Source organism: Gallus gallus, chromosome 1 (genome assembly GCF_016699485.2).
Source record: "Gallus gallus isolate bGalGal1 chromosome 1, bGalGal1.mat.broiler.GRCg7b, whole genome shotgun sequence".
In the NCBI taxonomy this organism is placed as follows: Eukaryota; Metazoa; Chordata; class Aves; order Galliformes; family Phasianidae; genus Gallus; species Gallus gallus.
In genome coordinates, this window is record NC_052532.1 from 193974293 (window position 1) to 193986953 (window position 12661).

At 43.5% G+C, this 12661-nt stretch overlaps 1 protein-coding gene across 14 annotated transcripts in view; it reads right to left on the minus strand.

Annotated features, from left to right (window-relative positions):
- UVRAG (UV radiation resistance associated) overlaps nucleotides 1-12661 on the minus strand; it is an 85666-nt gene that overhangs the window by 54785 nt on the left and 18220 nt on the right. For all 14 annotated transcript variants that reach the window (XM_015280858.4, NM_001030839.2, XM_015280857.3 and 11 more), the window contains 2 exons: nucleotides 12225-12299; nucleotides 8406-8491 (listed from right to left, as the gene is read on the minus strand). In XM_015280858.4, coding sequence (XP_015136344.2) covers nucleotides 8406-8491; nucleotides 12225-12299 — 161 coding nt within the window. The remainder of the gene's footprint in view (nucleotides 1-8405; nucleotides 8492-12224; nucleotides 12300-12661) is intronic.

The following is a 12661-nucleotide window of genomic DNA, read 5'->3' on the forward strand; positions in this document are numbered from 1 at the left end:
TTGCACCGAGTCAAGCAATGTCAGCAAGCCTCCACTCTTGCACCACTTGTCCCAAGAGCTTCAAAGCAGTAACAATAAGGTCACAATCACACCTGCAGCTGGGCCCTCCGAGATGAAAACTGCGAGGACTTCAAGTCACCAAGGCAGCAACAGGCAGAACTCTCCCCTCCCCAGCTAAAAAGAGCCCCTACTGCACCCACGTGCAAACCTGTGGTCATCCAATTGCAGGAATGCAAACTAAGCCATAAGAACACCAGCATGGAGACTCTGCCTGTCATCTCCACATGCACAACAGACCTCAGTGGAGTCAACGACGATTGCACCAATGCACAGAGAGCACCAAATGCAGGCCATAAATCTGGATTAAGATTTAGATATAATTAATGGAGATGAATTTCAGTGCTAATAGACCACATATTGTTTCCATTTCTCATCTGTACGCATGGCCAAAGCTAGAGCCTAAAGTTAGCACAAAGTGTGCCTTGAGTACAATCCAAATGGGTTTAGTAATTGACAACTACAAGCCAACTGATGGCAGTGATCTATGCGGTATCAGCCAACGTAGGATTCTTCCTAGATCATTTAAGTGATTTTTATTGTTATTTATTATTAAAATTAGCACTTACACAGCACTTTAAGAGCTAATTCGGAGCTCTGAGAGGCTGTTGGCCTGCCATCAAATTCCCATCGATGGTCAGGGAAGCCAAGACAGTTACAGCAGAAACTCAAGTCTTCTTACAGAGAGATCTCAGCCAACAGTGTCGTCATTGCGGCGTTCCTGCAGCAGCTCACAGCCATGGTCAGCCAGCAGCAGAGTAACAGGAACACAACTTTGATAGATTTACTGCTGTTGCTTGGGGCCCTGAGAGCTGCTGTGCGATCAGGTGAGTCTCACACTGCTGCCTGGGAAAGCACTGAGATGAAAGCAGGCATTCAAATTCCTCGCCGGAATTTAAACTGGGGAGGCCACCCCAATATGGTTTGGAAGTGGAAATGTATGAAGCTGTTGTTCTACTTCCATTCTCATACCGCGTGCCTTCTGAGACTCTGCAGAAGATGAAAGAAAGTAGTCTCTCTTCCCTTGGACTAAAGGAAAGTGGAATTGGTACAAAAACATCAGTCGTGTGCTGTCACTTAAAGGCAACAAAAACTGCATTCTACATCGTTGCTTTAGAAAGAACCTGCAGGTAAAAATTCAACATCTATCCTGGTTGTTTGCTGGTTCCTGAGTTGATGGAATCCGGGCTAATTGGGGCATTCGTAGAATGGTTTGAGTTGGAAAGAACCATTAAAGGCCATAGGGTCCCAATCCCAGCACTGCACAGGGACACCCACAGCTCCAGCAGGTGCTCAGATGCTCATCCTGCCTGACCCTGAGCATCTCCAGGGATGGGGCACCACCACCTCTCTGGGTAATTTCCCTGGGCACCACATCTCTGAGCACTTCTCCAATGTTTTTCAAGTGTTCCCCTCCTCCCCCCCCCAAAAACCTTTTAGTTTGGCTTTGAGACCTGAACCAATTGTAGCATACAGTGTTGTGCTAATAAAAAGCTGAGTAGTTTCCTATCTTTGAGCACCTTTAAGGTTGGATTTGATGTTCTGGCAATTAACTCAACCTGGGCGCTAACTTGGAAAAAAAGAAAAGCTGCCACATTTTGGACTTCTTCACTATTACACGACTTCTTAGCAATGACATCCTTGCCCTGCTCACACGATAAAGCAGTTTTCCCCATCTTCCCAAAGACCACACACTGCCAGGGTCCAACTTAACTTTACAGCCTGGGAACACGCTGTGATGCCATGTGTGCCCTCTTCCAGCTTGCAGTACCTTCGAGGTAATGCTTGAAGGTTCATCTGAACCACTTTGCTTTCACTCTGCTGTATCATCATAGAATGATTGGTTGGGTTGGAAGGGACCTGAAGGATCATGAAGCTCCAACCACTCTACCACAGGCAAGGCCACCAACCTCCATGTTTAATACCAGCCCAGGCTGCCCAGGGCCCCATCCAACCTGGCCTTGAACACCTCCAGGGATGGACGGGGCATCCACAGCCTCTCTGGGCAGCTGTTCCAGCACCTCACCACTCTCATAGTAAAGAACTTCTCCCTGACATCCAACCTCAGTCTTCCCTCCTTCAACTTCAAACCATTTCCCCTTGTCCTGTTGTTATCTCCCCTTGTAAAGAGTTGACTCCCCTCCTGTTTGTAGGCTCTCTTTTGGTACTGGAAGGCTGTATCCTCCAAGTGAGATATCCCTCTCGGTTGTTAATTGCTCTGCTGATTTACTGCTTTACATAGCAACTCCATTCCTAGCTAAAAAAAAAAAACCTAGAGTCCACTGATGGCTCTGCCTATTAAACTAACATATGTTTATGTTTACATTAAAAGTCTCAGCTTTATTCAACATTTGATAACACTATTTTGTAGTTCTGCCATACACTCCAAATATCTATTTGCTTCTATCAGACAGCTGCATTTTTCATGTATGGAACTCGAAGCCATAAATACATCCATTAATGACAGCAGTCACACACTATGCTACTTCTCAAGAGAAATAAATGCCTCGAGTCTCATTTTGCCAGGACAACAACGAGCCTGAATTTAAACTGAGAATTACTACCAGGGATTTAAAAGCAGAACAGATTGCTTCTGGCCATGGGTGAGATGTAGGATCCTGGAAGTAAAATACTCCAACCTATTACTAAACAGAGCCAAGACTTTCCTAATAAAGAAATTGAACACTTCTTTAAATCAGACCAGAGATTAGATTATAGGCAGTGCCAGCCAGCTATAGCATATTTCTTACACAGCCCCTTAAACCGTCACTGTCTGCATTTACTTTCTCACAAGGAAAAAAGTCTCTTAATTTATAATCATAGACTCCCTTTCCCACTTTCCTTGGGAACCTACTCCTCCAATTTGTCAAAAGCAGATGGAGGACAAGAGAAGGCAATAGGGAATAAAATGCAAGTCTGGCTCATTCATTTACAGCATTAAACCTCTGCAAGAGTCAGCGCCGTAAGGAACTCACAGAAGATGCTTTCAAAGAGCAGATACTTTCCATCACCCTCTCAAATGGTTTCAAGTTGACTTCCATAGGTAGGACTCGAATTAAGTGTCTGAATAATCGAGGCCATGTGGACACTGCAACAGTGGATGCTTTCAGCCATTTGCAATTGGAGAAGGGGAAAAAAAAAACAGAATCCATCAGATGGGCAGCCAGGGAGGCCTCCAGAAGGAGAACATCTAAAGGAGCCAACAGATAGATCACCTTCACTACAGTGTGGGCTGTGAGTAGAAAAGGAGTAAACCTTCAAGCAGAGCATGAACCATTTCCTCCAGTAACACAGGCACAAAACCTGAGGCCTCTAGCAGTCTTATCCTAATTCACAGATCTCTACTGTAGCTGAAGCAGAGGAGACATCTACCATAAGACAAAGGGCAGAGGGATGCTCTCAGCTCCTATAGAAGTATTCTGCAGTTCCTCCATACAGGAGCACTGCCCCCACACTGCTCTCACAGCATTCTCCCAATGAGTGATCTTCAACCCACTGCATTTGTTCTCAGTCACAAAACAGTACAGACCTTCCCCGACGTGGTGAGGTGTTTTTGATATACATGTTCATTGAGATGGTTACCCAGGGTGACAGAAGGAAATCAGTCCTTATGGCCATAGCAAATTAAGGAAGAGTCCCAGCAGAGCTGTTCACACGGTGAGCAAGGAAAACTGAAGATAAGGCTAACAGCAGAGAAAGACCACCAATCCTCCATTTATGTTAACGTACAAAGAAATTCTCTTAGGCTTCATGGACTGTTTCAACTTGCTATGAACCATGCTGTTCTCTTCCATAGATTTTGGCAAAATCCAGGCTTGGAAAATGACTCTTCTGATGACTGATTAGTCACAGTGTCCAGATAGCTTAGCACCACACGAGTAAAACGCCTGCAAAGTGCTTTGTCTCAAACAGTGATGCTACAGATGGAAATCCTTAACGAGCCTTTCAGAAAGCACAGATCTCCATTTCCATTTCCACCTCCATCGCTACTTCCCATCCCAGGAAGATGCTACCCCACAACTCTGACCCACGTGAGTTTTATGCTGAAAGGAGATCACACTTGATAGGCTCATCCATTTCAGTGCTGCTCGTTACAGTATAGGCACTCCAGAGGTCTGATTACAGTTCATATTTATTTATGCTGGCTTTAGGCCATCTGGGTGCTCATGTCCAAAGCCAAGGGGATGCCTGCCTCGTCTTGGCTCTCTGTACTGTCTAGGCAGCCAAGTCTTCCAGGTGGAAATCTTCCCCAGTTAGGAACATCAAGTCTGGCCATTGAAGAAAAACATTTAAAGAAGGCTTCAGTCATGGCTATGAATTGGGATCCTTCTCTAAGAAGGGAGAAGGGGAAAATAAAGCTAGGAGCAGAAGACATAATTCTCAAGGTGCATTTTAAAATGCAAAAATCTTTCCTACTTCCCCTCATCTCTTACCGCACATCTACCAATATCCTGAAGGGACTGACCCAAAGTCAGTGACCCTGTTTGGCTCGTGTAATTCCATGGACGCTGAACTTCTTCCACTGATTGCATGCTTGGTCCCTCTGTTCCTCATTTCAGGGATTAACCCCAGGAAGGATTCTGTTAGTTGTAACTGCTGCTAAAGACAGAAGGAATTAATCACCAATTGATCCATCTGTTAAGAAGTTTCTTTCCTAAACAAGGCGGAGCTAAACTAAAAGTAGTGATGCACTGGAACAGGTTGCCCAAGGAGGCTGTGGATGCCTCATCCCTGGAGGCATTCAAGGCCAGGCTAGATGTGGCTCTGGGCAGCCTGGTCTGCTGGCTGGCAGCCCTGAACTTAGCAGGGGGATTGAAACTAGATGGTCATTGTGGTCCTTTTCAACCCAGGCCATTCTATGATCAACGTGACCACATTCAGTACTGCACAGCTGCCCATTTGATTCAGTCCGAGAAGTGGCTCATATATATTTCCCTGCCTCTAGTTAGGAAGTAATAGTTGAGAAGCTGAGCTTTGGTCCCCTTCCAAGCAGCATCTTGTCACTGCCCACCTTTGGCCATTTAAGCTCAGTGAACCTGAGCTGTTATTGCAACATGAAAAACAATACCATGCGAGCAGCTCTGCTATGATCTGCTTTGAAAAAACCAAGTTTAGCTGCTCAGGACACTGCAGCCAAATTTATTCTCCTATCAGCAGAACTGGGAGAAGATGTTTTGTTTAATGAAAGCTTATCTGCTCTCTGGAGTTACTGTAGTTCCCCAGATTGGATCTGCGGGGTCAGATCATGTCATAGGAGCAGCAGAAGCCCTTTAACACCTAGTAGCTTTACTTAAATCAACAACAGCTAGGTTAGATGATATTACAGGAGTTATCAGGGCTTCTCTTATACTCACACCTCCAGAAGTGATACTGTACTAACTCAAGAGGATTTCATGCAGTCATGCATTCAGAGGCCCAAACGCTATCAGAAGCCCAGCAGCTTTAAGTGAAATGATGTGCAAGAGCAATTGTAGAACAAGACATTGCTTTTGTGTATTTAGGAACTGAAGGAGAGATTTTAACATACAGGGCTTAAGTCCTTTCTGCAGCGATTGTCAGCACAGACCACCTTCCCAATACTGCTAACAAGGACAAAAAAGCCTGAGTGAATAGCAAATCTGAATCCATTCCTATCAGTACTGCACATGTTGAGAGCCTGATTAGAGAGACACATCCACAATACGACCTCAGACAGAGGTGGCCCATCCTGAGTGGGATGTGAGAAGTGAACCACGTTACCACAGAGCCTATTACTACCAGCTGCAGGATACTTACAGAGCCTTGAAGTGACCTCTGTTTTGGAAATACCACAACGTGGCCAAGGAGGAGAAAAAACCTTCAGCATTTCAGCCTCTCATCTTCACAAATGACTGTAAGAACATTTACCACCTCCATGTGGTGTGAACAGCTTATTAGCTGCACCACGGCTGCCTGAGCATCTTGTCCATGCACCAAAACATGAAGGTTCATGAGCTACAGAGGTGCTGAGCACTTCCTTGTGTAAAGCTAAGCTGTCTGGGTATTTAAACTTCCTCTCCTGCTTAATTAACTTGTAAATCCACGTAATGAAGCATCTGAGCACGCAGACACCCTTTTAATCTAACACTCCAGTTTTTCTACTGTTCACACTCTCTGGCATTTCTAATCGATTTTTAATCAACCTAATTGGAGTCAAGCACGTGTTTTTCATTAAGGCCTATTCACCAGCTTCGTAAGCTTCAGCTTTCAGATGAAATGAGTAGCTAAAAGTAAGATAACCATTTCTTCCCTCCCAAAAAAGCAGTTTTGACAGCTGACAGAGCCCAGCCACAGAAGTTCTTCTCATCTTGCAGTTTTCAAGGGGAAGGACTGAACTGGGATGTTGTCTCAGTCCTCACGCTGCACACCTGGAGGTATGGTACCATCACAATAACTCCAACACAGCACCATCACCACGACCTGCTTCCTTCTTTGAGAAATTAAAACAAAAGTCATTACAGTCTGTTCTCCATATTCACAATCTGGCAAAATAGAAAACATTGGGAAGCCATATGTGCAAGCTGTGAGGTTTCACTACAGACAAATACAGCATATAACGAGGAAAAGTCTTCAAAATGTGGGATTTATGTGACCAGATGCAAACCTTTAATAGTAGACACTTCCCTATTCTCCCTATAGCCAGTGGACAGAAGCAGGAAGGCAGCAATTCATCTCCTCCCTAAGTATATGTCCTGTCAGATGAATCACAACTCAGCTTATGCCTGCACCTCTCTTCTGGTTCGAAGAGGAACATGCTCTCACAAAAACCATCTTTGGAAAGAGTTTACAGGCTGGTTGCTCAGGCCTGGACTCCTGGAGGAGGTGGCAAAGCAGACTGCCTGGTAGGAGGAAAAGCACAGCTGCCAAACAGAGGCTGGAGGTGATTAGGAAGGAATAAATGCTACCATCGGTCTTCTGAGTGAGGTGTCACAGGGAAGCAGCAGTAGAGAAAGCATATGTGTAAGAAAACCTGACTTAATGTATGAGGTAAGAGGGAGGATTCAGGACTACACACAGAATTTTGCCTCGGTTCCCAAAGAATTTTGGGAAGAGGGAAGCAGGTAAAAATAGTACCCAGGTAAGGCCACCAGTTGGGAATTTCAACTGGTGCAATGAGGCAACGCAGTACGTACTCCCTGATCAAGGATGCAGAATCCACTGACATGTATTAGCATCAAGTCCAAGACCAACTCTTTCTTTTTCTGGACTGTGATTCACAAGGAAATAAGGAAAATCAAAATGCATGACCAGTACACATTTTCTTCTGTTTAACCAAGGTTTAATATCAGGTATTGTAAGTTTTCTTCCCCTGGACTGTGCCTCAGCATAACCAGAACTTGCCAACAATCCCTCTGGTTGTTTTGTAGGAAAGATGGAATTTTGTAGGTAGGAGTTAACTTTTCCTACCTCCACTTCAGATTTAAGGCCACCCCTTCCCGCAGACAACAGTGACACCTACTGCCAACACTACCAAACGACACAACTTCTACAGCATAAAACCAAATGTTTTCCTCCTCACTTCTGAAAGCACACTCAGCATTTACTTCTACAGGATCTCATTTGCCTAATGTTATTGCTACAGAACCAACGTTCACAAACTGCCTTGTAAGATGCCTTTTAAACGCAGCCTACTCTTCAAATCCCACTGCAGGGTTTATAAACCCTCTATTATGTTTCCCCACAGCCATTATTCTTCAACTACTGTATTAAAACAGATCTGGAAAAGGCCATTTTCATACCCACATTTCATGTTTTTCACAAGCAGAAAGGCAGCTAAGTCACCAACCAATACAGCACTGGTTCTATACTACACACCAAAATAATGGCACCTTAAGCAGTTATCTTCTGGGTTACGTGGGAGGATTATGCAAAACACAAGTTCAGTTCAGTAGTTCAACAGAAAAACAAACAGTTGAGCAGCTATTTTGTTCCAACCATGGCATCAGCCAAGTGAGTTTTAGCAAGGAGCTTCCATTTCATTATTTACATTCATTTAAATCAGTTTTCATTTTGTTGAGGAAAACAAAGGGCTTTCCAGACAAGCTCCCTACCAAAGAGGCTTCATGGTTTCAACACTTGCAAGGCAGTCCACGGGCAAGTTCTGTGGGCAGTTCAACTTCAGTTGAACTCAAGTGTCCATCATTAGTAGCAACGACAGCAAGAAAGATGCATCAAGGCTCATCTCACCACCACCAGCAGTACATCCACCCTACCCAGACGACCCCTTCACACATTTAAGCCCAGAAGATGGATTTAATATTTGGAAAGGCTCTTTCTATATGCACTGAAAAAGCTAAGATAGCTTGATAGAGTATTTTCAACATCCTTACCTAAGCAAAGAGAAGACATCGTAAGAGTTACGAACACAGTTCTGATCCACCTGGAGAAGACTGTTCTTCAGGGTACCTGAGTGATCCTTAAGGCAAAGGAAGAACATTAAGTTAGAAATCAAAAATGCTTCCATCTGGACTATAAGCATGCACTTGGATATGACAACAAATAACCCTGAATTTAATGTGTTTTGAATGCATCTTCATATGAATTTACATACTGTTGGTAGAAGTCATTCAAGAAGGCAACAGTGGCAGCTCAAGCCTGGGCTGTAACTACGCTTACTATAGAATGATATAGGTCATTAACACTTCTGTTTTCTACACACAGTCTATTTTCTTGACTGACAAAGCCCTCTCCACACTTAAAAGGTGCCTAAAAGGTCAAATCTTCAGTTTTCAGATACAGAATGCTTTCTGGAAGTTATAGTAACCTTGTGTCATTCTTAAGAGACCAATCAAGACAGAACAACACAGTCCAACAAGCAATTCTTCACTCTGGAAAGGTCTGATACCAAACTTCTCCCTGTCAGTTGTAGCCACACAAGTGCTGTGAAATGCCAGAAGGTCTCTGAACTGTTTCTTAACACAGTAAAGCAAGCTGTAAGCAGGTCCAACAATCTAGCAGCACTGCCAGAAACTTGAAAGATTGCAGGAAAAACAAAACAGTAATAATCATTTCAGTACAGAAAGTATGCTAGAATAGAAGGTGATATCAATGTACCTGGATCCAACTGCAAGAAGCCCTATTTATATATTCTTTACCTGCCTCAACAGGCTGTTCCCATATAAGAGGTGGTGAAATGCAGAGTTATGTGCCAACACCTACAAATGTAAGGTTCCATCTACATAACCAGAAGATCTATATGCTACATTATGCATCACAGTGCCACAGAGGCACCCTACCAGCAGCCACCTCTGCTCCTCGTTCCCATTCTCAAGACTTGTGATACTACACGTGGAAATCCGTATTTGCAGCCCCAGCAACAAAAAAATCCAGAAGAAAGAAGAAATTCCACCTGAATCAGTGGAAAACTGGAAGTGTTTTACACCACAAAGTTGATCTTGTTTCAAGAAACACTGCCTCCCAGAAGTGAGGCACGCAGATCTCCAGAGAACAAGTAAAGCAGCCTGGAATCACCTGGCTTCAGGATGAAAAGAGCTCAGCCCAGTAGCACGTTGTAGCCTTCTCTTTTCCCCCCCTATGGCAGCATGTTGAAAAGAAATGCCCCATAAAACAGACTGAGTGCTCTACACAAACCATTCTACTCTGAGGGAATTTGCAGAACACAGAATAGAGTCACAGAATGCTTGGAGTTGGAAGGGACCCTTAAAGGCCACCTGGTCCAACTCCTCTGCAACAAACAGGAACACCCACAACTCCATCAGGTGCTCAGAGCCTATCCAGGTTGGCCTCAAACATCTGCAGGGATGGGGCACCCTCATCTCTGGGCAAAGGAAAGGCTTCAAACTTAGTTATTGGCAAGCAAAGGCTTGCTCTTTAGAAGTGGAGTTGGTGGAGCTGTCTGCTTCTCTGCTGCAGTATACATTACAGATACGGGCACATGTACTTACAACAAACACACAAAGGCTTTATTTCTGTAACGTGGCTGAGATCCAGCTGCTTTAGGGGAGGAAAAAAAAAAGGTAGATGCAGAGTTCCTACCTGTGCTGATGTAGACTACGTACTCTAAAGAGAGAGAGCTTTTCAAAGGTCCTACTGCTTGATTGTTGAAAACAGAGCTGCAGCTCAGTATCCATGAAGAATACAACTCACTCTTCTGTCCATCCTATCCCTGAGCCCAGTTAAATGCTTCCAGTTACCTACAGCTGTACTGACTAGCTCTGCTATTATTTCTTTAAGGAATCAACAGCAAGATGGTCATCGAGTGAAAGCCATCCCCCGATACGACTGCAAGAACCAAGGGCAAGTGTTATGGGTTGGAAGCAACAGGCATCCAAGGGTTGGAAGAAAGTCTGAAAGCCAGGAAGGCAGGGAAGGAAACAGAGGAGAAAGATGGTTTTAAGGAAGTCACTACAAAGCTATCAAAATAACCAAACAAAGCCTTGAACAAAAGCAGAAGTTGGAGGTACAACTCCATGGAGAGTCAGATGTGAATAAGGACAAAGCAGCTATGCTTGCAGAGTACATCTGAACTTACACTGAGCTGCAAGCCTCACATTTCCCTACCAGTACAGTGCTACAGCTTCCTGCTTCCTCCATTTACAGCACAGGAGCTCTGTACAGAGCAAGAATTCTGAGCACAAAGATGTATTTCAAAAGGTTACCTTATAGGAAAGTGGGCTGGAAGGTTCTAAAACTACTACGTGATGCATGTCAGCTGTTAAGATGTAAATTTTCAGTGCTTTGAGTTCAAAGTTATCCATTTAGTTCACATGGGCACACTGTTCTTGCTGTTTGATCACCAGGGATATACCAATTTGACCAGTAAGCTGCCAGCTTTAATCAAGAAAAATAATTGTGGCAGCACTTCATGTTCCTGTCCTACTTCAGATTGCTCTGCTGCAGTAGCTTCCAGGCTCACACCTCTTCTATCACAAAGGAGTTGATAAGACAGAGATGGGAACGTGCATCTTATGGATCAAGTCATGCTCAGCTGTAAATCCATAACACGTTTTGAAACAGAGCTGATAAGAAGTCTCCAGAATGTTTTATTCCAACAATTTCCTCCCTCTGGCTCAGAAGTAGTCTTGTTTAATGAAAAAGGCATTCAGAATTTGTAAACATTTATTTTTCCCATTAATAAAATGCACATTATTGGAAGAATTTGTAAATCTAGTCTGGCTATCTCAACAGTAGTTCAACAGATAGTTAAATAAATAGGGATTCTTTGGAGTAAGGGGAAAAACTGAGTTAGGAGTATACTACTGTAACTGCCCCTAAGGAGATGTGTACTAACAGGACACTGCCAGCACTGAGTGCAGTGCCTCTGTGCAGGAGGTTTGCAACAGACTTGCAGAGTGGTATTTGGACACGTTTGCAGTCAGAAGGCTTCGTATGTGCCAGTGTAAATGAACAAGATGATAAAAATGAAAAAGCACCTTCAGCACTGACGTTGCCAAACAGGAAAGGCATCATATGCAGATTCCACAGGAACACAGACACGCCTGACTAAAGGAATCCCTTCCTAAAGGTTTTAGGTAGTGCTTGGTAATAATAGCTAATATACCCACCAAAGTGAGGCTGCTTCATATTCAGAATGTCTAGCATTAAAAGTAGAGATTAACTGTTCAGAATAGAAATATTCCTCAGGTACACACAGTTTCTAGAAGTTACAGGAAGAATCAAATGCCAATTAGTTTGGCTTGAACTGCAGACAAGTGGGTTGCATACAGGTGGTGTGTATTATACAACATAGTTTGGTCGAGGAGCTGACCAAAAGAAACCAGAAGCTGCAGAGCAGGGGGACAAAAGCTTCCAGCCCTTGCAGGGAGAATAAACTATAAGGAAGGACAACAAAAATAAAAATAAAGAGGAAAATACATAAAGAGACCAAGATTAAGCTCATCCTTTTCAAGATGCTTTAAATTTGAATGAAGTGTCTGCCTCGGAACAGAGCATCAAAGCTTATTTTCAGTAATCAGGATTCCTTAGGTCTTTGGTAAGCTCTAAGTCTTGCATGAACAGCTCAAATGTATGAGCAACAGTTCCAATCCATCATGTCAAGAAAGTATTCCTTCTCAAAAACAAAGTATTTTAATATTTTGAGCATCCAAGCGTGAACATTTCAGTCTAGAAATTGAATTTCAGCTCATCACCAGTACTGACAAGCCTGAGCAAGTAAATGATATCCTCACCTTCTGTTCATATGAAGCTCCATAATAACCATCGTTGAGACCAAAAATAATCTCGTTTGGGTTTCTTGCATGTATCTGTAAGAAAAGAAATGATTTTAAGGCCAACTTCCCACAGCTTTACACTGCAGTTGAGCATAAATTGCTCTATTTGATGATGAAATGCAGTTTTTCAGCACCTGTAAGCTCAGAAGCAGAAGAAACCTGAGAGCAAACTGAGTTTAGCCACAGAAAAAGCATTTCATAGCTTTCACATCTGTTGTTGAGTATGTTCAGCCACGTACCTCGGAATGAGAAAGAGTGGCCAGAGCTTCTTTCCTGTTGTTGTTATCAGCAATTTAAGAGACTAGGAAAGCAATCAGAGAAGCCTCAAGAACAATCAGCTTTCACATTGTAATATCTAAAGTGATACTCAGGAGTAGGCTATTGTGGTCACGGCA